General features: G+C 38.6%; 1 protein-coding gene and 1 pseudogene across 4 annotated transcripts in view; one reads left to right on the top strand and one right to left on the bottom strand.

Moving 5' to 3' along the window:
• NHS (NHS actin remodeling regulator) overlaps nucleotides 1-26894 on the bottom strand; it is a 347012-nt gene that overhangs the window by 10487 nt on the left and 309631 nt on the right. For 3 of the 4 annotated variants that reach the window (XM_066356604.1, XM_066356605.1, XM_066356607.1), the window contains 4 exons: nucleotides 8854-8916; nucleotides 6749-6941; nucleotides 4005-4136; nucleotides 87-3068 (listed from right to left, as the gene is read on the bottom strand). In XM_066356604.1, coding sequence (XP_066212701.1) covers nucleotides 87-3068; nucleotides 4005-4136; nucleotides 6749-6941; nucleotides 8854-8916 — 3370 coding nt within the window. The remainder of the gene's footprint in view (nucleotides 1-86; nucleotides 3069-4004; nucleotides 4137-6748; nucleotides 6942-8853; nucleotides 8917-26894) is intronic. The other variant, XM_066356606.1, reaches the window with a different exon arrangement.
• On the top strand, nucleotides 21403-26867 carry LOC136385938 (calcineurin B homologous protein 1 pseudogene; annotated as a pseudogene).

Raw genomic sequence — 26894 nt, 5'->3', positions numbered from 1 at the left:
CATGTTATGGGGAATGCAAGGAAGAAAATTTTCAGGAAAAATATCCGGAAGTGGCATGAGACCCCTTTCCATAGTGACAAACTGACCTTTCAATGAAACCTCATCCACACTTCCTTGGGTCTCCTCTGCTCCGCTGTTATCAGAGGCACTTTTGGCTGAAATACCTGATACAATATTTCCCTGTTCGAAACATTTTTCAGGGCGTAAATTTGCAGTTGATAGCTCTGCTTCATAGCTGATATTCCCAGGCACTTTGTCATGGTGGCGGCTCATCCCAAATTGATACTTAAGTTGATTGCTTCTGTCTATGGTTCTAGTTAGTGAGTTTGACTGAGATGTGAGCACATCCACAGACTCAGGGTGTGCAACTTCCTCCCTATCTACAGAGGATACCTTCTGGCCCTGTGCTAGGGCTCCGTCTGGACCAGCTCCATATTGCAGTATGTTACCATCCAAATCATTTAGGCGGGCAGTAGAGACCCTCTGAAATCCTTCCGTGGGAAAGTCACAATTTTTACTTGGTGTGTTTTCTGGAATAGAATCACTCCCCATATGTATTTGGTCTTTTGTGACACTTGAATCTAGAAGATTGCTACCAGCGGAGGTTACTGTTTCTAGATCACAATGATTCTTCACATCAAAAGCACGGTTTTTTTCTAGCTGTAGTGTATCAGGTCCCATCTCAACTGCAGAGGAGTCTAAAAAGGACAATACAGTGTCTTCAGTGGAGTACTGACGCGATATTGATTTCCTAGATATATGTGGCCTAATCTTACCTGGAGCCAGGCCAGCCATTGTGAGAGTGCTTTGCTCTAAGTAGGGGAGTTCCATACTGTTACCTTCTTTTTGCTTGACTTCTTCAGACTTACTGATAGACCTCAGGTTAACAGATTTCAGGACTGTTGGTGTAATTGCAAGGGATGGTGGAGGATTTGACCTTAGTGTTTCCCCTACTGTGTTATGCTTATTATGACTAAAAATATGCAATGGGTTACGGTGGTGGAATGGTTTATTCAAGACATGAAGAGCACTTAGGTCAAGATGCGTAGGAGGTATAATTGGAAGTTCCAGATCTTTACTTAGTGACAGAGCTCCATCTTTTAAAGAGGGTTGCTGTAGTGAAGATTTCCTCTCTGGGACTTTGGGTTTTCTTTTGCTACCTCCAGGAGACAATGGGCCAGAAAAGAAAGCTGTGGGGAAAGAGGATGTTGGTGTTTCAGACTGGCTTGAATAGCCACTTGATGGAGATGCCAAGCCAGCCAGCTTTTCTGGTGAAGCCAGTTTAAACTCATTGTCAACAGAAGGAAGGGATGGGGTGGTGGCTCTTGATTCTGACTGGGATGTCTGGGATTCAGAGCTTTCTGGAGATTTGATGCATTCGATAACTGTGGTACCCGTAGCAGTGCTTGAATTAGATAAAGATCTGTAAGGATCATTTGTTTTCAAGTCATTTAGAAGCCAGAGGTCTGCATAGTGTGCTGATTCAGCACCTTCATCTTTGAATGGTGGAATTTCTGAAGTGTCCAACTGAGGTTCCTTAATACTATGTTCATTCTGGTTAATCCAAGAAGGTTCCTGCTTGGTGGAAAGAGTGGTATTTTCCATTCGAGAAGGCGTGTTGGAGAAATCAAGAGGCAGTTTCATTTCCCTGGAACTGTGAGGCAGGAGCTGGCCACTGCTAGTCTTTGGTTCTTTCTTCTCGGAAGTGTCTGCATTTCCATCGGACTTCTTCAATGATGAGCTCCTTTTAGGTGGGGTTGGCTTTGCCTTTGGTTTCCTGAAAGAGATGCTTGGTCTTCCCTGCTTCCTGTGGTCTAAGTAGTCCTGCCAGGCACAGTCCGGAAGAGTAGGAGGAACTCCAATGCCCTGGCCATTCTCTGGGCCCAGGGCTGTATAGTGGCAGATATAACTCTTAGTCCCTTTGAGACCACAGTCAAAGTGCATGGAGGTGTAGTATCCTTCTGTGTCTACTGAAAAGTGAGAGCTAGTGTCTGCTTTGTCTGATGGAGACTTTTCCAGAAAGCTGTCATAAGTGGCCATGCTTGTGAAGCTTGGGCAGTCCAGGCTGTCTGCCTTGGGGTGCTCAGGACTAAAATCGTGGTGGCAGGAGGCATCATGATGGTGGTGTAGGTAATTCCACTCACTGTCACTTGTGTTGCTATTATTGGGGTCATCCAGAAGATCAGCCACAGTGGAGGTAAAGGAGTTTGCCCGGTGGCCTCTCACTTTATCCAAGTGGTCACTGTACTGCTCTGCCACGAAGACACTTGCATCCTCATTAGCATGAGGGGCCGTGTTTAGTGACAACTCTGAGTCACAGTGTGAAGAGCCAGTGAGGGGAGGAGAAGCTGCAGGAGGGATTGTCTCTGAGGTCTGCGAGGGGCATGTGGAGCTGCTTCCACTCCAGTTGCCACTGGATGACTGGTGGTCATCTTTCTGGTCCATGTGGCTACTGAGGAGGACACCAGCTGTGGAGATGCAGTGGATTGGGCTCCCAAAGGTATCTGAGTTGGAGGAGATGTCACAACTGCCAGAGTCAGCAGCCACTCGGGACAGACGTGACCTCCCTCTCTCATTTAACTTGTGCTGGGGGCTGTGAAGATGTTGAGAACAGGCCAGGCCGCCCAAAGCAGGCTGGTGTTCCTGGGCACTTGGGCTGCTGGGGGCCTCACTGCAATCATTCGTGGTTCTTCCTCGGTCGCCCACGAAAGGCTCTTCCTCTTCATATGCTGAGGGTTTAGGACCCACTTTGGGCTCAGTGTCTCCGCCTCTATTGCCCTCCCTGGGAAGGCTCCGAGATCTCGTGCGGCTGCTCACTGCAGTCGGAAACATGGTGTCACCTTTGTCTGCCAATGCAGAAATGTTGCCAGCAGAATGGGAAAGGGAAGCTGCAATGCTTTGACCTCTTTGAGCTCTGATCCTCCTTCTGGATGGAGCAGCAATCAGAATGTCCTCAGTTTGGCACTCTGAGTCCCTGGTTCCAGACCTCCTATTGATAGTGTTGGAAGGGTCTGGATTTGTGTGCACGATCACATTCCTTTCCCTGGCCACAGGTGATTCATCTGAATCTAGGGCACATGGAAAGTATAGTAAGATATTTTATACAGCAGCAGACTAACAGACATTCTGAGAGACTCTCACAAATCTGGATGCTAGTATGTTGGATCTTTTTCTTACATAAAAAATCAACATATAAAATTAGGAGAAAGTTAAAATGCTTTGGAGGTATAGATATAGGTATAGATATATATATATACACACACATACACATATACTAAGAGAAGATATGCTTTTAGATCTTTTGTTAATACTGTCTCTTCAATGTCAAATTACCTTTCCCCAATAAGTGACTACTGTTTTTTTTAAACTCAAGTTTATTTTATATTCTTGGCCACTATTCATTTTTATTTTGTAATAGAAACATAATGAAAAAGTCTTAGGATTCACTGTAAGAATTAAAAGTCTTATTTACAAGAGATGATGCCATAATAACAGTGATAATTAACACAGGAAGTGATATCCTAAACACATTGAACAGAAAATATCTCATCAAGGATATCATGTTATGAATATTCATTATTTAATTAAGTATGCTTGAGAAATACCTTTTTCAATTATTAATGTCATAAAAATATGTCTCTCTTCAAATAAAGGTATACTTTTCTAAATGAATCTTTCATTGAATCTTGCTATATTTTATTCATAATTTCCACCTTAATAAAACTTTTAAAAATTAGCAAAATTAGCTGAAATTACATTTCAGCCATAAGAACTAAATAAATTGGCCTGAATTATAAGATCAAACCTTCTCAGTTGAAGAGAGACTTAAAAAGTCATACTACCTGACTTGCTAAACACAAAATAAATATACACACCATTTCAAATACTTTACAAGTTGCAGCATTGTCTTTTTTAAAGGAAGCTGGTTAAAAACCAGCTTCTATTTCCTCTCCTTAAAACTGGCACCCAACAGAAGGTTAACCATTAACAGTTTTATACCACACCTATTTCTTGTTGGACTCTTCTGGGGATACCAGAGATGGTTTTTCTCCTCCTCAATTTTCGTCTCCTCTGTAGTACGGACTGTGAATGAACAAGAGAGCAGCGTATGCTGGCCTCTCTGTCAAAACCAACTCCTGCAACCCACAAATAAATCTCATTAGCTTTTAGAAATGGCAAACACATTTTCATTTGCTTGGAACACAGTGATATTTATTGAAGTAAAGGAAGAGTTTGAATTAAGCCTGTAAACAAATATAAGGGAGCCCTTATTCAGATCTTATTTAAATTATGCTGCAATACATGTTAAGCTTTGCTTCTGAATGCGGCTATCACAACACCTTGAACTGCCAAAAGTAACAAGCAAAGAAGGAAAATCAAAAGAAAGAGGACAGAAAAATAACAACAAAGAAATACCCTCACAGAGATGACTCCTTAAGGATTAAACCTTTAGTTACTAGTATTTATTGGTCTATTTCTGGGTTCTCAGAAGCTGGTATCTTTGCATAGTAGAGCCATAGCCAAGATGTTAACTTAAATTAGTTCAGCTAACATATCCTGACCTATCTCTTCATTCAAAGCATCTTTGTGAGTATTTTACTCTCTACCCACAATGCCCAGCTTCTCGAACATACACACATGCTGGGAAGAAACAACAGCCTAGATAGAGACTGGTTTTTTTAAATCATCATATAACTCTGTCTACTTTCTTCTACTGACTAAATTGGACACTTTTTGGTTTAGCGCCAGCATCTTATCACTATATAATAAAAATATAAGGCAGTACCCAGTTCTGAACATAAGTGGATCTACCTCCTGTATCAACTCAAGCTGGCATTTCTAGTCTCCACAACATGTGTCTATTTGATTTAGTAAACACAGGGGGCAAGACCATGATACCTGTTAGTTTTTCCCTCCATAACCCCGTTATTGACGCACGACATGCAGTCCTATGCAATCTAGAGTGTTGAGGGAGAGGTGAGAATGCAAACTCATCTGGCAGGCATGCCGTGGATTTTTCAGAGTGAGCTTTGCCTCAGGAAGACATAACACAAGTGTTTTAGAATTTGGTTGTCTCATTTATCCTGATTGATAAGCATGGGGTAGGATGGCACATTAAACCTTGTTGAGCTACATAATGAAGCAGTTTGAGTTTTGCTTAGCATCACAGTGACAACAGTTTCTAGAACTCACTTTGAAAAATCTGTATATGAGATATCACATGATGAATAATTACAATGTTATCAGATTACTTGTACTAATGGAATTTACTTTCTTAATTCCAACTGAAAAGTAAAATTCTAATCATAATAATTCTAATCATAATAATTATAGAACACATGGCTTATAGACACAGACGTTTTGTATCATATGGCTATAATCAACAACTTGCTCATTAAAGCTCTTGAAATCAAAAGATAATCTAGGCTTTAGTCTGAGAGTTCCTGAAATAAAGCAGAAGGAAAAATCTTCACTTTTCCTGAATCACAAGATCCATAATCAAAGAACTAAATTTGAAAACAAGATTTTACTTACAGTGCCATGAAGAAAGCAGGTGTTGCTAATAATCAGATGTCCCTAGAACTGCAAGTTAGTTTTCGAGGATGTCAAATGATCCATTCTGAACAGCTGAGCTCCCCTAATCCAGCCCATTTAGATTATGGAGATCAGATAAAATGCACATTCTTAGAATACTTGATCTTACAAGTTGAATAGGTCATCAGGAAAATTAACCCCCCGGCTCACAACCAGCTGATCAACTAGAATTCCTTTTTGTTGCAGAAAGGAAATAAACATGCTGATCCCAGGTTATCATTTGCTCCCTACTCTGTGTGACAGAAATTTGAGTGGGGTTAATAATAGCTATGTCCAAAATGCATCTGGACTAACATGCATCTTTAGTCATCTGGTACAAGCATGAAAATCAGTCATAATATAGCCATTTTGAAATTTTCAATACATAAGCAAGTTAAGATATAACTATTACAGATGTTTTAAAAAAGTCTAATAAGTAGATCACTTAATTTCCATCTTTGAAAGACTATTTTGTACTATTATTTTACTTACAGAGAATACCAGATCCAATTCTGGAATTTAAATTGCTGCCGATAAACTGTTCCAGAAAAGTCTGGCCAGGCTTGCATTCAGCCTAGACTAATGTTCACACCCTTAATACACAGGAGCAGGAAAGCAGAATGCAAGGAAGACAGGCTTGCTGGCTTTAGAGTCGAATTCATCTAAGAATCCATATATTTTTAGGTCAAAAATCCCTAAAATCACCGCAGAATTTTAAGCGCTCATTTAAATAAGCCTACCTTCATCCAAGGAAGCATGAACACAGATTTTATACTTGGTCTACTCTACAGGATCACTACTTGCAGTTTTAGGAACCTGGTGTTTGCTGTTTTCTTTCTTGTGGTGTCACACATCATTATCACATGATTAATCACTGCTGCTTTCTCCATTATTTCAGTCAGCTATGGCCAAAGAACTATCTGGTAATTTTTTTTTCCAAAAAGAAACTCTCCATCATTTACATAACAAGTGGCCCAGCAAAACATATGCAAATTTATGTTCAAAACCTGACAAAAGCATATTAAACATCTTCTGGGTTGTATTCTGATAAAAAGATCTTACTTGTTCACAAAGCAGTATTTTTAATTGTACCCCCAGCAGCACAGGTTTTGAACATATTGAATACACAGAATATTCTGACCCAATTGCCCCTAAGAAAAGAACAGAATGATACCAGTAACATTGATGGGAATAATGCAAGAAGAAATCACTTGAGCATCTTGTTTCATCTTCTCCTCTGGTGTCGGGAGAGGCAGTGCTTTGCTCCAGTTGGTCTGCTTGTCCAGTGTCGAAGGGATATTGTGTACTGGGTTTTTTGGCCTCTGCCCTAACGTGACATCTGAATCTTCATCCTCTGGGGGATGGGACTGAAATGAAGTACATGTGGACTCAGCCATCATGGTTTATACATAAACACACATATAAGGAATTTCACAGTTTAGTTAAGAAAGATTTGGTCAGAAAAAAGCTTTTAGGTCAAAGGAAGAATTCTTAGAAGTAGTTAGTGAACACAACTAATTGAAAGTTATAATTTCAGTAGTCAAGTGACACAAAAAGAAAAAAATGGGTTAAATAAACATGTGTTTCAGGTCAAATGGAATTAAGAACAGAGACAAGGTAGGCAAAAGTCCCCAAACTTCAAACTGAAGAAAAATGTTAGTCTCTAATCCAGTGAAAGGTAGATCCACTTTCTCAATACCCATCTTGCCATAAATTCGTATTAAACATCTTGAGAGCCCTAGGTGACTATGATCAAAGGGAGAAGATGGTTTGGGTGCCTATGAAACATTTTAAAAATGTGCTAGAAAGCCTGGAATCAGGAGACATATCACCTGAAGGACAAGCGAACCTAACCTGAGAGGTCAGATTAAAATACAAGGAATTAATTTTACTGCAGGACTATGGTGTTGTGAATAACATTTTAAAAACCCTGTATACACACAGAAAGGCAAAATTGAAGACTTTCCCCCCCACCAACTATAGTGAAAAACATAAATGCTTTTGGGGGGGGTTCAAGTGTGTTTCTTTTTCAAATTCAGAAGAGTAAAACAATCTTATTTTCTTTCAGCTTTGCAGTGCTAAGCTTTTCTTCCAGCTTTGTAGTTAGGGGCCTTTTCTATTTGACATTTGCAAATTCTCCATCCAAACCTTTGATAGATATCAATATTGTCTGACTTTGATTTTAGGATTGGGTTCCTAGCCCAGATTATTAAAAAGGCTCCATCTCAATTTTGAGTTTAGATTATTAATAATTTTACTCTTATTCCAGTTAGATTTTAATAATATTCTGTCCTAAAATTAGGACCATTAAAATTTTTTCTCATTCTCACATTTGGAAGGATCATACCCTGTTGACTCAGAGGATATCACATATTGTCAAATGAACTGTTCTTAAGTCCCCTTAAAGAGAAAATTCCAGAGCCAGTTGTTTAAACTTATCCCAAGCATTTGCTTACCTTGTAACAGGTATCTGCAGAGCCCCCTAAAACACCCAAGAGGATATGATTTCCTCCTTGAGAAAAATGTATTCGCAATGAATGTTTTAGTAAAAACATTGCAACCTTCTTTCTCTCTTCATCTTTTGTGCAGATTCCCAGGGAAGTGGGAATAATAAATTTGGAGTACAAAAGAATTTGTTTCCTAGGTAACTTCCAAAACGGAAAAAAAAAGTTTGGTGCAAGCAGAAAGAGAGACAGAAAGAGAGGGATAGAGCGCAAGAGCTGGGGAGAGAAACCCCCACCACCAAAGACCACATTTTGTAGGTGATTCCTTCCTTGAATAACAATGGACTGGGGAACAAAGAAAGGATAATGACCTGTCTAAGGCTCTGACCTGCAGCCAAAAGCACGTTTTATTTAATGATAACAGGGACAATTGACTGCCTGAGAATCGTTCTGTCCTGTTGTCTTTTTTTGACTTGAGAAGACAAACCTTTATAGATTTGATAAATACAAGGCAAGTTGGGATTTCTTTCCTTGAACTATAAAGTCCAGGAGCAGCATTAGGTGATGCCCGTCTTGAACAGAGCCTTATTTGCAATTAGGGGTGTATGTGTCTGTGTGTGGGGGTATGTGAGTGAATGGGAGAAAAGTCAATGGTATAGCTGTCTAAATGATATTTTACTCAATTCAAGTTAGGAAAATACCCACTCTTTAAATTGATTGAAAAGAATACCTGTTAGTTAGAAACAACAGTATGCCATGAAGTTAAAAGAGAAGAAAGTGAAAGTGTCTTGAGAGAGTGGGACAGAGTGCAGTGGAATGTTCTCAGAACCAGTACCTTTCTACTCCATGGGGTCATGTGGCAACACTCAGTGGGGGAGGGCGAACGGGTGCTGTTAAACTATGAACATGAAATGCAAAAAGAAAAAAATCAAAACATGCACACAGCATATAGTATACCCTGGTTAAGCCAACTCTATGATATTAATGAATGAATATAATGGGATAACACCCTCCCTCCCTCCCTCCCTCCCTCCCTTCTTCCTTCCTTCCTTCCTCCTTTATTTTATGTGAAGTATCATAAATAGTGGTTAAGAGCACAGACTCTGGAACTAGACTGAGTTCAAATCCTGGTTCTACCAATTATTTGCTGTGTAACTGGAACAATTACTCAACTTCTCTAAGGTCAGTTTCCTCACCAGTAGGATAAAGAAGTAATAGTATCTACTCTCCAGGGCTGTTTTGAGGATTAAATGAGTAAATATAATAGACTTAAAGAATCCTGACACATAATAAGCTCTATATGTTAGCATCAGCTACTACTACCATTATTCTTATTATTCTTACTCTGTAGTTATAAAAGATCTGTGAAATTATTTTTGCAAATTGTAACTTTCTATATTTTAGATCCCAATCCCAATTGCTAATTTAAGAAAGAATGAATTACTTGCTTTCCTTAGAGAGAGTTTATTTTCCTATGAATTACTTGGGAGAACATGTCCTGTGTATAAATTCCTCCTCTGGACTGTTAAAAAATTGCCTCTTCCTTATATTCATAGATGGTATTTGAATACAGGGCCAGTTTTATGGGGATATGGCCTGTGCAGTCACACAAGACCCCACACTGAGAAGGACTCCACACTTGGTTTAAAGCTGTCACTGTCTTGAAATTCTTAGTTTTTGAACAAGGGGCCCTGTGTTTTCATTTTGCACTGGGACCCACAAATTATGTAGCTGGTCCTGTTTGGAGAATAATCTGGTAACCAGAATACGCTTTTCAGGATCTACTGAGAAAGACATTAAAACTCTTTTAAACTCTAAACCATGTCAGCATTGGATTCAATTAGGCCTCTATTACAGCACTTCCATGTAGCATTGCTCTAATAGAACATGAATGATCCCAGATGTGTCTTTTTCATTTATTAAGTTACAAATTCCTAGAGGTCAGGAGCCATATTTCATTTTCCTTTCAGTCTTCCATGATGCCAACAAAATGCCTCCTCATTGTAAGAGCTCTAACAAATTTATCTGTGAACTTGAATGATACCAGTTCTATGTTTTTTTTAAGTGATGAGAAACCCAAATAAAGTAAGGGGCATGCTCAAGATCTCAGAAGGAAGAGGCACCACAGAATTCAGGAGAACTTACCACCTTACTGTAAATAGGTGAAAACAAATACAGGAAACCACAAGCAACCCTTTGTTCTACCGGAGGCTCAGTATCGACATATGCAGGTTCTAGTTATTCTTAAGCCTATGGCATACATGAATTTTTTGGGGGGGAACACTCAAGATCTAATACTATTCTAAACTTCTAAATTTTAACTGGCAGGATTGCTCATTAATTAATGCTATATCCTTAGGCATAGTTGACTTTGATCTAGAAATTATTAGACAAATGATTTTGTAGAATCTATGGCTCCCCCAACTGAAAGTGATCATTGTATAAATTTAAAAGAATTTATTAAATTTTTAAATTTATTGTGTTAACATGGATTCAAGTGTCCCACTCAATATAACACCCTCAACCCCCAACAACATGCCCCCATTAAACCCCCACTGCCCCCCCCATCTCCTTTCCTCCTTTCTGCTGTCCTGCTATTTGTATCCATGTGTTATGTATATATATAATTTGGCTAATCCCTTCACCTTCTCTCATTCTGTCCCCTCATCATCCTTCCTTCTGAGAAAGTAATCATTTTGATAGATATAGTGCATGTGGCCAAAATTCAGACACTTAACCTGGCTCTCTCATAAGAATCAGTCACAGATAGGGATGTGCAGGTCTCAGGTAAGACACAGGGGGGTACAAAATAGAAAGCAAACTCATGGAAATAGGAAAAAGTGGATCCTGAAAGCAAAGCCTACATGGTAAAGGAATTTGTTTCCAACAAACCAAAGGCTTTGATGATGTCTTGCGAGAGGATTTCAAAACATCGAAGAGCAGGAAACTGCAGGGTAGAAAACATATTAATGATATTAACATATTAACATTGGTAGTTTGTCTGAAATCTCCTACGGCAGCTCTCCTGTTGTGTAGTTTTTCCAGGAGTGAGAGATAAGGAGTGACTTATTTTTCATCTGTTTCAGAAACTCCCCATTCCATTAAACAAGCATGCAGTAACACCTGGAAATGACCAAGGAGAGCAAGTCCAGAGAGAGAAAGCTCAGATTGTTCAGTTTGGGTTATCAGTCAAGGTCTCTGTGGGATATACTCCACAGAAGATTCCTTTTCAACTAATCAGTCTCTCTGCTATTTTGATAGTCACTTCAAACTCCAGCTTGTGAGGGCTGAAATTAAGTACTCTTGAGCTTGTGTATGCAAGGATAATGGTCTTAGGTTCTACTACCTAGACACAAGAACTTCACCTTTTATTAAAAGATTTTATCTATTCATTTCAGAGAGAGGAGGGGGAGGAGCAGGAAGCATCAAGTCCCATATGTGCCTTGACCAGGCAAGCCCCAGGTTTCGAACCAGAGACCTCAGCGTTCCAGGGTGATGCTTTATCCACTGCACCACCACAGGTCAGGCTTAGACACAAGAACTTAAGTCCCACAGCTGGTCTGTCGATTTAATGTATTTTGATTTATAATGTTCAAATGGGTTATAGTTTTATTTCTGTCATGAATTAGTAAATTCCTTAGCATAGTGTTTTAAAGCATTATCTTTCCTAGGCATTTGGTCAAAGGAAGTAAAATTGTTCTGATTATTTCTGATCAAATTGTATGTAGTGAATGTAATAATCAATTCATAGAACTTTTCCCCCCTAAATTACCTATGAAATAAAACTGCAAAAGAACTGCTACCTCAGGGCATCTCTGCAGATAGATAAGGTTAGGAAAGACTGCATGCTTCTCAAATTTGTATAAACTAAATTATTCTTTAAAGGCTCTATTTAAATGAATCCTGTGCTTGTTCAGGGTAAGACTTGTAAGGGCAGGAACCATTTCTTGTTCATAACTGTATTCCTATTGTCTCATTAACCCTTTGAGTAGTACGAATGTTCATGTACGCCCTCGTGCCTCCTGACCATCCAGAGTACGATCGATTTATTTTAAAATGTGTAAGGCAACATTAAAAAAAAGGCAAATGTATGTTCTTGTTTCCATAAATTGGTTATCAAACAAACATGATTTTAAGTTAATAAAACTGTAACTAGAACTAATTTCATTTTTTGAAAAAACAAAAACAAAAAACAACTCACTCCTGGGGGTCAGTGAGCATGAAAAAACCTCACTACTCAAAGGCTAATGCTCAATAAATATTTGTTGTACTGCTAGCACCCCCATGTGCCTGGCATAAATAAACAAAAAATCCTCTCTATAGGAATAATATTAAATTATGTCCATATATAATTTTTCAGTATAACATCCAGCATAAAGTAAAAAATAACAAGAAAAGGAGGAGACAAGACAGCATGTGCAAGAAGCATCCTAAACAACGGATAGAAGCCGATCCACAGGGACTTCTGCTTTTGGAGTTCGCACTCCATACAGGAGTACCGGTGAGCAACCTTGGCTTCCCCCGAATAAGTGTATGTGTGAAGATTGTTAGACACTCATACATTAATTCAAGATCATTTGTTTGATGAGGGTAAAAATCAGTCCCAGTGGAAACAAATAGATGAAAAATAATATTTCCTTCATGAGTATATGCATGTTCACTGTATAATTCTTTTGACTTTTCTGTACTTTTGAATTTTTTTTATAAAATATTTTTCCAACATTAATAAAATATTGGAAAAAAATGAAAAAGCTCTGCCCCATTCTTTTTCTTGGCTCCCATTCTGACCCTCCTATCTCTGATTCTTAGAGGCCTCAGACTTTAAGTTGCCCCATTTTAGGATGAGCTGCTACCAGTCATACCCATCTTGACAAAAGATGCTTCTTTGATGCTTTTACCCCATTTCTGTCCCTACTGGCCAATTACTTATACTCTCAAATCCTTTCTCTAGCTTCCTATGTATCTGCTTCAACAAAAGCTAGAGTTATAACAGGTGTTCAGAACAAGAAAAAACAGATATTATATACAAAAGCAGTCAAAGACATTTCTTTGGTGAATAACAAAAGAGTATTTTCTAAACCCCAATCTTCCTTTGTGTATGCATGTGAGAAATGTTCATGTCTTCACCTTTGCGGCTATTTCTTCAAAGATCTCAAGATTTTCCCCATCCTTTCTCTTACTGCCAAAAGAAAAAAAAATCATCCCTCTACAATTTACTTTCTTTTTGGTTTTATTTTATATGCTGATGGGGACTTATTTTTCTTCAAAACTTTCCAAAAGACATCTGTGAAAATGTTGTGGGTATTCCAGCAGGAAATGTTTTTGAAAAATTGGCTTTGGTTTGTGATCTAACTGATACCACATGGCATTTATAGCAGTCAAATTTCAGAGCTGATTTATTACTATCATGCTGTCTAAACATGAGAAATATCTACCAGAGTATGGAAGTTGTGATACATTTGAATGCAGAAATAAAACCTTAGTTTGAAGATGGACATTGCAAGGCACACTGAGTTCCTAGTTAGGTGATATAGAATCTTATTCTCATTATTCTCTGGAATTTGTTCATCCTTAGATCAACTTCCCATATTTCTGCACATACTGTGACCTGTTTCTGAGATGGAGGGGGCCTTGTTTGCCTCATATTTTTTCTTTACTGGAGTGTTTATATGAGTTATACATACATATGAAGTTCCTTGATCCTTTGAAAGTTTAAAGGAGTGTGGCTGTACCGTTGTCAATGATCACTTTTGCTGCTGCAATTACATAGCACTCCTATTCTCTTGACACTGTCCCAAAGTCTTCTACTACCTGATACTGTACTTTTATCTCCTAAACATGTTTTATCACATCATTTTAAACTCATACTATTGCTTCTCCCTTTCCTTTCTCCTCAACTCCAACATAACCAAAGTAAGCAACTGTGGGGGAAAATGATGAGGTAAATAAAAGTTTAGGCACATCCTATGCTTTCTATGTCCCAAGTCTTTCCTTCCTTTCCTGGTTTATCCTTTGGCAGCCTTCGTGCTTCCCCAAAGGGCCTGAATGCCATGAACCCAAGTGCCTAAGCACTTCACACTGCACTCCCAGACAGCTGTGAGGCCAAGAAGAAGCCCATGAATGCACTCACATTACCATGCCGAGTACTCCTAGTGATAACCCAAAGGAATACATCTCTGAAGCAGAATTTTGGACAATGATTGTAGGCTAGGAGGGAGCGATGATTGTAGGCTAGGAGGAAGCGATTTGGGGAAAAGTGCCTATTGGGTTCTTTTTTCTACCCATGTTATATATACATTACTATCTATTTAAAACAGTAAAATGCATAACTATATAGGACTGGGGAAAATGAGCTTATAGTGGTAAGTCTGCCTTTCCAAATCACACTTTTATTTCTCTTCCCTGACAGATACTGCCACCACAACATCCTCAACTCTCCAGAGAAATACCTTGCAAAAGAAAATATACAAAATACAGTCTTAGGAGGGAATTTTAACCACCCATTGACATCATTGGATGGATCTTCCAGACAGAAAATCAACAAGGAAACAATAGCCTTAAATGACACACTAGATCAGATGGATTTAATTGCTATCTTCAGAGCATTTCACCCCAAAGCAGACTATATATTCTTTTCAAGAACACATGGACCATTTTCTAGGATAGATCACATGTTAGAACATGAAACAAATCTCAATAAATTTAAGAACATTGAAATCACATCAATCATCTTCTTGACCATAATGATATGGAACTAGAAATTAATCACAAGAAAAAAAACCTGAAAAGCACCCAAAGACATGGAGGTTAAATCACATAAATGGGTTAATGATGAGATCAAAGAACAAATCAAAAGATACCTTGAAACAAATGAAAATGAGACCACAACAACCCAAAATCTATGGGATACAGCAAAAGCAGTCAATCCTAAGAGGGATATTATAGCATCACAGGCCTACCTCAAGAAGCAAGAAAAATCTCAAACAATCTAATATTACACTTAAAGGAACTAGAAAAAGAACAACAAAGTGCAAAGTGAGTAGAAGGAAGGAAGTAATAAAAATCAGAGCAGAAATAAACAAAATAGTCTAAAAACAACAATGCAAAAGATCAATGAAGCCAAAAGTTAGTTCTTTGAAAAAGTAAACAAGATGGATAAACTTTTAACGAGATTCATCAAGAAAAAAAGAGAGAGGCCAAAAATAAATAAAATCAGAAATGAAAGAGGAGAAGTAACAACTGACACCACAGAAGTAAAAAATTATAAGGCAATGCTATGAACAACTTATATGCCAAAAACTAGACAATCTCGAAGAAATGGATAAATTCCTAGAAACATATAATCTCCCAAAACTGAATCAAGAAGAAACAGAAAATCTGGACAGACCAACTACAAACGAATGAAATTGATGCAGTAATCAAAAAACTCTGAACAAACAAAAGTCCTAGACTGAATGGCTTTATAGGTGAATTGCATTAAACATTCAAAAAAGAACTAAAACCTATCTTTCTCAAGCTATTCTAAAAAAATTCAAGAGGAGGGAAGACTCCTAAGCTCATTTTATGAGAACAGCATTATCCTAATTATAAAACCAGATAAAGAAACTACAAAGAAAATGAAAATTATAGACCAATATCCCTGATGAACATAGACACCAAAATCCTCCAAAAAATTAGCAAACCGAATCAAGCAACACATTAAAAAGATCATATACACCATGATCAAGTAGAATTTATTCCTGGGATGCAAAGTTGGTGCAACATGCACAAATCAATCAATGTGAAACACCACATAAACAAAATGAAAGATAAAAATCACATGATCATATCAATAGATGCAGAAAAGGCTTTTCACAAAATACAGCACCAATTTATAGTTAAAAACTCTCAGCAAATGGAAATAGAGGGAAATATCTCAATAAAGGCCATATATGACAAACACACAGCTAACATCATAGTCAATGGGGAAAAACTAAAAGCATTTCCATTAAGATCAGGAACAAGAAAGGGATACCCCCTTTCATCACTTTTATTTAACATAGTATTAAAAGTCCTAGCCACAACAATTATACAAGAAGAAGAAGTAAAAGGCAATCAAATTGGAAAGGAAGAAGTAAAACTGTCATTATTTATAGATGACATGATATAGAATATAGAGAACCCTAAAGATTTCACCAAAAAAACTTAATAGAGCTGATAAATTAATTCAGTAAAGGAGTAGGGTACAACATAAATCCCCAGAAATCAGTTGCATGTTTATACACCAATACTGAACTATCAGAGAAGGAAAGTAAAAAAACAATCCCATTTACAATTGCATTAAAAAATAGTCTAGGAATAAATTTTACCAAGATGGTAAAAGACCCATATTCAGAAAATTATAAGATACTGAAGAAAAAAATCAAAAAAGATCCAAATGAATGGAAGCACGTATGCTCATGGATAGAAAGAACCAACATCGTTAAAATGTCCATGCTACCCAAAGCAATCTATAGATTCAATGCAATTCCTTTCAAAATACCAATGGTGCATTTCACAGAACTAGAACAAATAATCCAAAAGTGTATGTGGAACCACAAAAGACCCCGAAAAGCCACAGTAATCTTGAGAAAGTAGAACAAAGTTGGAGGTATCATGCTACCTGATATCAAATTATACTATGAGGCAATAGTAATTAAAACAGCATGGTACTGGCATAAAAATAGACATGTAGATCAATGGAACAGAATAGAAAGCCTAGAAATAAACCCACACTTATATGGTGAATTAATATTTGATAAAGGAGACAAGCACATACAATGGGGGTAAAGACAGTCTATTCAATAAATGGTGTTGGGAAAATTGGACAGATAAATGCAAAAATAAAAAAAATTAAACGAGACCACCTTCTTACACAATATACAAGAATAAATTCTGAATGGTTATAGACTTAAATATAAGACTCAATGCCATAAAAATTCTAGAAGAAAACATAGGCAGTAAAATCTTGAACACTTCTCTTCGTAATAATTTTCTGCTATATCTCCTTGGTTAAAGAAAACAAAAGAAAAAAATTAACAAATGAGACTATGTCAAACTAAAAGCTTTTGCACAGTAAAGGAAACCATCAACAAAAAACGAGAGACAACCCACTAAATGGGAGAACATATTTGCCAATGATACATCTAAGGGGTTGATATCCAAAATTTATAAAGAATTCATATAATTCAAGACAAAAAAACAAATAATCCAATTTTTAAAAATGGGCAAAGGACTTAGACACTTCTCCAAAGAGGACGTACAGATAGCCAATAGACATATTAAAAAGATGTTCAACATCACTAATCTTAAGAGATAGAGGTTAAAACTTAAAATGAAATATCAGCTCAAATCTGTCAGAATGGCTAACATCAATAGATCAACAAGCAACAAGCTTTGGAGAGGATGTGGGAAAGAGAACCCTCATACACTATTGGCGGGGATGCAGATTGGTATAGGCACTGTGGAAAACAGTATGGACATTCTTCAAAATATTAAAAATGGAACTAGCTTACCACCCTGTGATTCCACTTCTGAGTATATATCCAAAGGAACCCGAAACACTAATTCAAAAGAATATATGCACCCCTATGTTCATTGCAGTGTTATCTGTAATAGCCAAGATATGGGTCAACCCAAGTGCCCTTCAATAGATGATTGGATGAAAATCTGTGGTACATATATACAGTGGAAAATTACTTGGCCATAAAAAAAGAATAAAATCTTACCATTTGAGACAGTATGGATGGACCTAGAGGGTATTATGCTAAGTGAAATAAGTCAGTCAGAGAAAGACAAGTACCATATGATATAACTTACATATGGAATTAAAGAAAATTATAAATGATCAAACAAAACAGAAACAGACTTATAGATACAGAGAACAGACTAATGGTTGCCAGAGGGAAGGGAGGTTGGGAACTGGGTTAAAAAGGGGAAGGGACTGAGAAGTACAGATTGGTAGTTACAAATAGTCATGGGGATGTGGAGTACAGCAATGGAAATGTGATCAATAGTGTTGTGGTGACTATGTGTTCAGCCAGTTGGGTGCTCTACGTATTAGGGGGGGCATTTTGAGGGGTGTATCATTAGCCAATATGCTCTACACCTGAATCTAATAAAAAAATAATGTTGAACGTAAAGTGTAATTGGAAAATATAAAAGAAAATATACAAAAGACCAATGACTGAAGGCACTCAACATCATTTCTTAATTGGGAAAATTCAAATTAAAACCACAATGATATATTACTATATACTAAAGGAAACAAAATTTAAAAGATTAATAATACCAAGTGTTAGCAGAGACGTAGAGCAGCTTGAAATCTCCTAGATTGCTGGCGGTGGGGAGGGGAATATAGAATGGTGTAGCCATTTCCGAAACTGGCAGTAGCTAATAACCTTAAACATATGTCAGCCCTTTAATTCCCTTTTAGGTATATAGAAGTATAAAAATGAGCATGTCCACAAAAAGCCTTACACAAAAATACTGATAGCTTTAGTCATAAAAGCCCCCACCAAAAAATAAACAAAAACCAAAAAACCCACAACTAGAAACAACTGAAATATCTGCTACCAACAACAGGATGGATAAACAAATTGTGAACTACTGTATTCATACAATGGAATACTGTACAGCAGGGGTAGTCAACCTTTTTATACCTTCTGCCCACTTTTGTATCTCTGTTAGTAGTAACATTTTCTAACTGCCCACAGGTTCCACAGTCATGGTGATTTATAAAGTAGGGAAGTAACTTTACTTTATAAAATTTATAAAGCAGAGTTATAGCAAGTTAAAGCATATAATAATAATAATTAATTACCTAGTACTTTGTGTCAGATTTTTGCTAAGTTTGGCAGAATAAATCTTTATAAAACAACTTACTATAGTTAAATCTATCTTTTTATTTATACTTTGGTTGCTCTGCTACCACCCACCATGAAAGCTGGAACGCCCACTGGTAGGCGGTAGGGACCAGGTTGACTACCACTGCTATACAGTAATAAAGAAGAACATGCAACTGATAGACGTAACAGATACCCCAAAAAAGTATATGTATCCAGAGAAGCCTGACACAAAATAGTAAGCACTTCTTCACTTTAGGCCCATCCTTTAAAAGGCTGATAGATGTTTTGGGTTTAAGATCAACCCCTGGTGAACAGAGTTTGCAAGACAATGGCGATGGTAATGACAATGGAAATCAGTGCAGTATTCATCCAAAGAGGCTTTCTGAAAGACAGTGTGTAACTGCAAAGAATGTTTCTCTCCTTTTGATCTCAGCTGGAACTGAACAAAAATTCTTAGTGTGATGGAATGCAAAATGATTTTATGTATTTAAAGTTCAGGAACACTTTGTTCAATGTGGTTATATTAATGAAGCAATTTAAATGTGCAGAGCATAACCAACTTGTATTTTGAAGCATGTGTGGCAGGGAGTCCCTGCGTGAATGGAAAAGAGGGCTCCAGGGAGCGGAGAGAACACTTCCTGCTGCCACTCGGTCGGTCACTCACAGGAGTTGCTCTGGACGGTCGAGAAGAACACAAAGCAAGGTCCACTGGATCATGATCACTGTGATGTTGATGCCAGTGATAGCTTCTTCATCCCCTTTGGCGAGCTTTGCCAATTAGTGTGGTCACTGCTGAGGGCCACTCAGCGTCACCCTCAAAGGTAGCTAGTACCAAATAAAAGCCATGAGTAGGAGAAAGGCAGGCCAGGCTTTGAAGTGCAGTGCAATTCACTCACCCAAATCACAGGAGCTGGCAGCATGAGTCCTAGAAGAGCCCAGAGGTTCAAGAAGAATTCCTCCCTCCCCCTCCATGCTTTGCCCTCAGCTGGGGGCTCCACAGGTGTGCGGAAACTGAAGAGATGTTTCACATTCAGTCTCACTCCAAGTGGTACTTTTCTCTCACAACTCAAGCCCCATGTGACAAAAGCTCACTAGGGTCATACTTTACCTTACCACAGCAAAATTTTTTAAAAAGCTAAACCCTCACACACAAGCCATACACATTCTGTCTTTACTTTTTCCCTGTTTTTGTTTTTTCTTTTTTGAATTGAGACTTTTTGAGTACAGCTCTGTGAATGTTATCACATAGACTCATGTAACCCTGCCACAATCGGGATTCAGAACACTGCCATCACCCCCAAAAAGGCCCTCACCCTATCCCTATAGTCTCCTCCCACTCCCAGCCCCTGGCACCCACTATTCTGTTCTCCATCATTATAGTTTTGTCTTTTTGAAGGTGTCATATAAATGGAATCACACCTTTTCAGACTGGCTTCTTTCATTCAGCAGAATGCCTTTGATATTCATCCAAGTTGTGTGTATCAGTAATTCGTTCCTTTTTATTGTGTGTAGTCTTCCATTGTCTGCTTATACTTTGAACAATTAATTAAATGTCTCAAGCATACAAGAGAATGTCAACCTGAGAATATTCTGTAACGTGTGCAGACAAGTAATTTTATTGGCTGTTCCACAGCCAGGCTAATGTTTTAAAAAGAAAGAGTTCCAAAACTAAAATCTGCAACAGGAATTTTCTTTATTTCTCAGAATATTTTATATAAACCAGACTCATTGGCTAATGCTTTCATTAGGTATTGTGTTGGCTATTAAGCTGTCAACTCCAAATCTGTTTTTCCATATTCTGTTTTTTTATGCTGGGGCTCTTCAAACATTTCTGTCTCACCAGCTGCTTTCTGTTAGGTTCTTCCTAGGAGTGTCAGCTGCTTTCTGTAGTTACTACACCTTTGTCACCTCAGTTCCCATTTGCCATGTCAATCTATAATACCTCACGTATGTATTTTAAAAATGTATTTACTGATTTTAGAGAGGGGGAGAGGGAGAGAAAGAGAGAGAGAGAGAGAGAGAGAGAGAGAGAGAGAGAGAAACATCAATCTGTTTCTGCACCTGCCCTGAGCAGGTGGGATCGAACTCGCAAACTTTGCATATATTGAGATGACATGCTAACCAACTGAGCTATCTGGCAAGGTCAATACCTTCCCTATATTCAATTATTTGTTAAAATAACTGGTGTGGTTTCTCTTTTCCTGACTAATAAAATATGTGGTACCAGGCTTTCACTCCTGGGTTACTTGTGTCTGAGACATCTAAAGTACTTGTTACTTCCAGTCTCTCAGTCTAATGAGGAAAATATGAAGCAGTGTGGTGTCAAGATGACAATGATCTCTGCAGCTTCTAGCAGACAGCAGGAGAGCTGACAGTCTCGAAAGCAGACTGCTGGTGAGCCTTGAAAATGGGTATAAAGGGAAAAAGCATTTGCTGGGGTCAACAGCTGTATCATTGCACATGCTAGATGCTGTGATGATTTGCTCCAAGAAAAATACCACATCAAAACAGCAGCTACAATGAAAGCTACCAGCTGTTTACAGCCAGTCTCCAAGATCCATCTACTGTCTGCAAAGATCAGACAGGTGAGTTAAATGGAGAGCGTAATAGGCATCACCATTCCTGCAATCCTATATTTGAAAGTAATGTCAGGCTTTTTTCTCCTTACTATATCAAGAAAAAGCCTCTAGAAATTGAGGAAATTAACCCTATACATGCATGGTCTGGTATTTCATAAAGCACCACTCTATTTGATCATGTTACTTCTGTGCTCAAAATTGTTCAATAATTTCCTAGGCGTATGGAATAAATTCAAGCTTTTTAGTCTGACATTCAAGATCCTTCAAGATCTGGTCTATTGAAGTATTACAGCCAAAATAAAGTATGTGAATGCATGTACACGCACTCCAGTTTTGCTGCCTCTGTGTGCTTGCTGTCGTGGTTTCTTCAGCCTTTAATCTTTTTCTTATCAGCATTCATACCAAAATTCTACCCCATCCTTCAAGGTCTTCTAAAATTCTACAGTTACCATAAAGTTTAAGCCTAATACACAACCCCATTCTAATACCATATAATTTCCTCAGATGGCAGAGATTGTCTCCCTCATTTTTGTATCCCTTTAGTACTTATTAATAGTAGATTTACAGTTATTTTTTCCCCAAAATGAAGGAATAAATATAAGGCCACAATGGGAGAAAGGTCATTCCAAATGGAGATACTGTTTTCAGAATGCTGGACGTTTTCTAGATAAGCACATATAGTTTGGTTTGGCTGGGGTCTAAGGTCTGGGCAAAGGAGTTGTGTGAAGTCCATCTGGAAAGGTAAACTAGGACCAGACTGTACAGAGGCCAGAGAGTAGGACTAAGGGTTTGAAGTTATTTTTCTTTAGGCAGAATAAAGCAATTGAAGGTTTAAAATTAGAGAAAATTTTGTATTTCAAAGGTTCTCATACCAAGGCTAGAATTTTTCTTAACCTGGTTTAAAGCAGCAAACCAGATGAGACAAAGGGAAACACCTGAGCTTAAGGAAGAGAGGCTAGATGGATACAACCATTTTGGGACAGGTCATAAATAAAAAGAACACTTCTGAGGGAGCTGGAAAAACCATGGAGATAGTTTATACAAGCAAAACAAGACCTACCTAGAACACTGTAATATGTGTAATTATTTTTCAGTAAAGGAAAGGCTTGGTTAGTGTTTCTCATTCCCAGCTCTTATACACCAATAGAATCACAAAAATCTCTAATGTGTACCCGTGGAAGAGGGGAGGGGAGAGGCTGGGTAAGACCAAGACAAAGCTGGGGATGTCAAAGAGAGGGAGGCAGTGAGAAGGTCTTTATCCCAGGGTAGGTCAAATACTATTGAAATACCCCTTCTGTCAGCTCTTGTCTTTAATCCTCTTTTCTCACTCAAAAGTCCATTCTCAGTTTTCTGATTCTTCCCTAAGCTAGTTTTTCTAAGACGCTACTTTCTCATAAGACCAATTTTTTTCTTCTTTAAATTTTTTTTTAAAAATTTTCTGAAGTGAGAAGCAGAGAAGCAGAGAGACAGACTCCCACATGCACCTGACTGGGATCCACCCAGCAAGCCTACTAGGGGGCGATGTTCTGCCCATCTGGGGCATTGCAACCGAAGCCATTCCAGTGCCTGAGGCGGAGGCCATGGAGCCATCCTCAGCGCCTGGGCCAATTTTGCTCCAATGGAGCCTTGGCTGTGGGAGGGGTAGAGAGATATAGAGAGGAAGGAGAGGTGGAGGGGTGGAGAAGCAGATGGTCACTTCTCCTGTGTGTCCTGGCCATGAATTGAACCCAGGACTTCTACATGCTGGGTTGACACTCTACTGCTGAGCCAACCAGCCAGGGCTTCTTCTTGACTTAAAATGGAAGAGTAATCCTGGTCATTGTGTATAGCTCTGGAATATGATTGAGGAGGTCTGTCTGGATCTTAGTTTGAGTTAGTTCCTCCATTTACTTCCAAGAAGCCTGTTGAAATGTCCCTTGTCCTCCAAATGCACCTTCTTGATAAGAAGAAAAGTCTGATTTGACAGAGTTTGATTTTTAAGTTCCTGCGTGCCACTGTGTGTTAAGTAAGAAAATTACTATCTAGCTATGAAATGACAAGGACTCCTTGATATTCTTTCCTAGTTAGTTTTATCAAGTCAGACAAGGAATATAATTGTGAACACAATGCACTGTAATCAGTTAACTGTCAAACCTGGTGATAAAGATTTCGACCTCGGTGTTCCTCTGGAACCTGATCTACTATTGCCATAGGGCTCCATCTCATGTCAAACATCTCCCTCCAAATCCACAGAGACCATTAAACATTCTACCCCTCGATAACTTATGAGGCTTGGAGAGGGATACTTGGTGAGGCTGCTGGAGTCTCACCACATATGAAGAAGGATGATACCCATGTCTGTACATCTACATATCAGCATCTAAGCAGCAACTTAGACTTCAAGGAGCCCCATGGGCATGACTGCAGGCTGAATGCAGCAATAGGTGTTTCAGCTAAAGTGCCAACTCTGGTCCAGCTGTGTGGACTGTGTGGGAAAGGGTCCTGTCATCTATTGGAACTGCCTGCCTTAGGCTTGCACAGGGCAACTGCAGCTGAATGTCCCAAGTGTTTGCAGATCTAGGCCTGGGCTAAGGGACCTGACTGATGGGAAAAGATAGGTTAGACATTTCATTCGGGAGGGGATGGAGTTGAACTCCTATGACAAACTGACTCCACGCTCTGAAATGGCAATCTATGCCATGATGGTGCACTAGGGACCAAAGTGTTATATATATACCATGGCAACTTCTAATCATCTTAGATTTGCTGTGATCTTCTAAATTTTGCTATTTAATTTAAAGAAATTCTGAATTAAGCATTTCCTGATTGAACTTACTGAAACCATATATCTATCATAGGCACTATGGTATTAAGTCCTAACCTAGGAACTGTGAAATATCCATGGCTAAATCTGTGTGTGTGTGTGTGTATTAAACTTCCTATTTTGAAATAATGTTACACTTACAGAGAAATTGCAAAAGTAGTAGAGGGAGACCCCATATTCTATTCTTGATCTAGCTTTTCCTAATTTCAGCATTTTACAACCATGGTACATTTAATGAAACCAGTAAATAAATATTGATACATCTTCTTAACTTTCTTTGGATTGTTCCAGGTTAGGATTCCACATTGCATTTAGTTTCAAATCTCCTTAGGCTCCTTCAAACTGTGATTGTTCCTCAATCTTTGCCTTTTGTGACCTTGACACTTTTGAAGGGCACTGGCCAATTATTTTCTAGAATGTTCCTCTATTTGGGGTTGTCCGATGTTTTCTTATGATCAGACTGAGGTTACACATTTTTGGTAAGCATATCCCAGAAGTGTCTTTTCAATGCATTACATTAGGGAGCTCACATATAAAGGTGCCCTATCACTGGTGATCTTAACTTGAATGGTGTCAGCTGTGATTTTGCAGCTTCCAAGTAGTATTTTCTCTCTGTAACCTTGTGGGGAGAAACTTTGAGACTTATGAAAATATCTTATTTCTTAACATAATTTTACCCTACTCATTTTAGCATTCACTGATTATTATTGCCTGCAAATATTGTTATTATCATATTTGGGTCATGGTGATGTTTAAAGTTTCCATCAACACTTCTACATTTATGAATTAGAATCCTTCTGTAAGGAAGAACTACTCAGATCTCATGTATTTATTTACTTATCCCAGTTTGTTTAATATCAGTACAGACTCATGGATATTTATTTTATTCTGTGCTATATTCTATTACTATAGTTATTTATTTTTTACTCAAAATGTTCCAGGTTAGGCCATTGGGACCTCTTTCAAGTTGGCTCCTGTGCCCTTTAGACATGCTCCCTATTATTTTTTGAGCACTTTCTTGCTTTCTGGCATCTCAAGAGAGTCTAGAATTAGCTTACATTTTCCTTTTCACCATATAAACAATTGCTCCAAGAAACCCGGTTTCTTTATTAGAGAGTGGTATTTAGAAACAAGATCTGGGTGCTAGATTTCCTCAGTGTTTTCAGAGTGGCACTGCTTCTCAGACCATCTCAGATGAGAGCATATATACAAAAAATATATGTTTGGAGACTCCTAGGTTTGCACACATACATATATTTATTTTATGCTTAACTATCTGAATATGCATGTATGTGCATGTGAATGTATGAGAATATATGTATGACTTTATCCTGATACTTTAGATTCTAATCCATCACCACAAGATTCATTATAGATGTCCCCCTTTCCGTATTTGTAACTCCTTTCTCCACCAGTGATAAACTGACTGCCATCCGCAACATATTTATTTATTTACTCAACCCTAGTATACACATAAAGTAGTTTCAGAATTTCTCATTCTCTTGCAAAGAACAAATTTACTAGCTAGACTACACATTTGTGTATAATTCCTTTTGTCTTTAGCTTTACACTGTTGCCTCAGGTGGGGCTGCTCCATAAGGAGCTCCTGCTTGGAGATTAAGGTCTCAGGCCTCCATGTTGCTCTAGAGGGGAGTACGCAAGGAGATCAAAAAGGAAACTGCCTTTCCCCACATCACCCGCTTCTACAGCTGGTTCACCAACCTGACCAAACCGAGAACAGGGCCCTCAGCCGGGAAGATTTACATCAGACTCCAGGACTTGTCATCAACTCACTGGGGGACCAACTCGTCAGTGCCTTCTTTCCAGAGGGAGAAGATCCTATAAACTTTCATGGATTCATAAAAAACTTTGGCTCATTTCTGATCCATTGAAGATAATGCAAAGAGCAAAGATAAGAATGGACCAGAACCACTCAATAGCCAAAGCAGCAAACTGTACTTTTCTTTTTGACTATATGATTTGGATTAAGATGACAGGATTTCCCACGATGAGCTATTGCAGGTGCTATGCAGGATGGCTGGAGTGAATATCTTTTCTTTTCTTTTTTTTAAGTGAGAGGAGCAGAGATAGAGAGACAACCTCCTGTATGCACCCTGACCGGGAACCACCCACCAACCCCTGTCTAGGGCTGATGCTTTGCCCATCTGGGTCTACTGGCAACTGAGCTATTTTTAGTGCCTGAGGTGGAGGCTCCACAGAGAGATCCTCAGTGCCTGGGGCTGACATGCTCAAATCAATGGAGCCAAGGCTACAGGAAGGAAAGAGAGAGAGAGAGAGAGAGAGAGAGAGAGAGAGAGAGAGATAAGGAGGGGAAGTGGGGAGAAGCAGATGGTCACCTCTCCTGTGTGCCCTGACCAGGAATCAAACCTGGGACTTTCACAGGCTGGGTTGATGCTCTATGGCTGAGCCAACCAGCCAAGGCCATGGAGTGAATATCTTGGATGAGCAACTGAGCAGCATCACAGCAGGACCATCCAGGAGGCTGATTAGGATGGGGATGGTGCCATATCTTTTGCAATTTGTTAAGATTTTGGAGAAGGTAGATGTAGAACAGAAAATAAGCATCTGATTTCTTTACTAACAGGCTGAGACTAAACAGTTCCTTCTC

The sequence above is a fragment of the Saccopteryx leptura genome, chromosome X (genome assembly GCF_036850995.1).
Source record: "Saccopteryx leptura isolate mSacLep1 chromosome X, mSacLep1_pri_phased_curated, whole genome shotgun sequence".
NCBI lineage: Eukaryota > Metazoa > Chordata > Mammalia > Chiroptera > Emballonuridae > Saccopteryx > Saccopteryx leptura.
The sequence above is the reverse complement of the archived record's forward strand: the minus strand, read 5'-3'. Positions and strand labels throughout refer to the sequence as shown.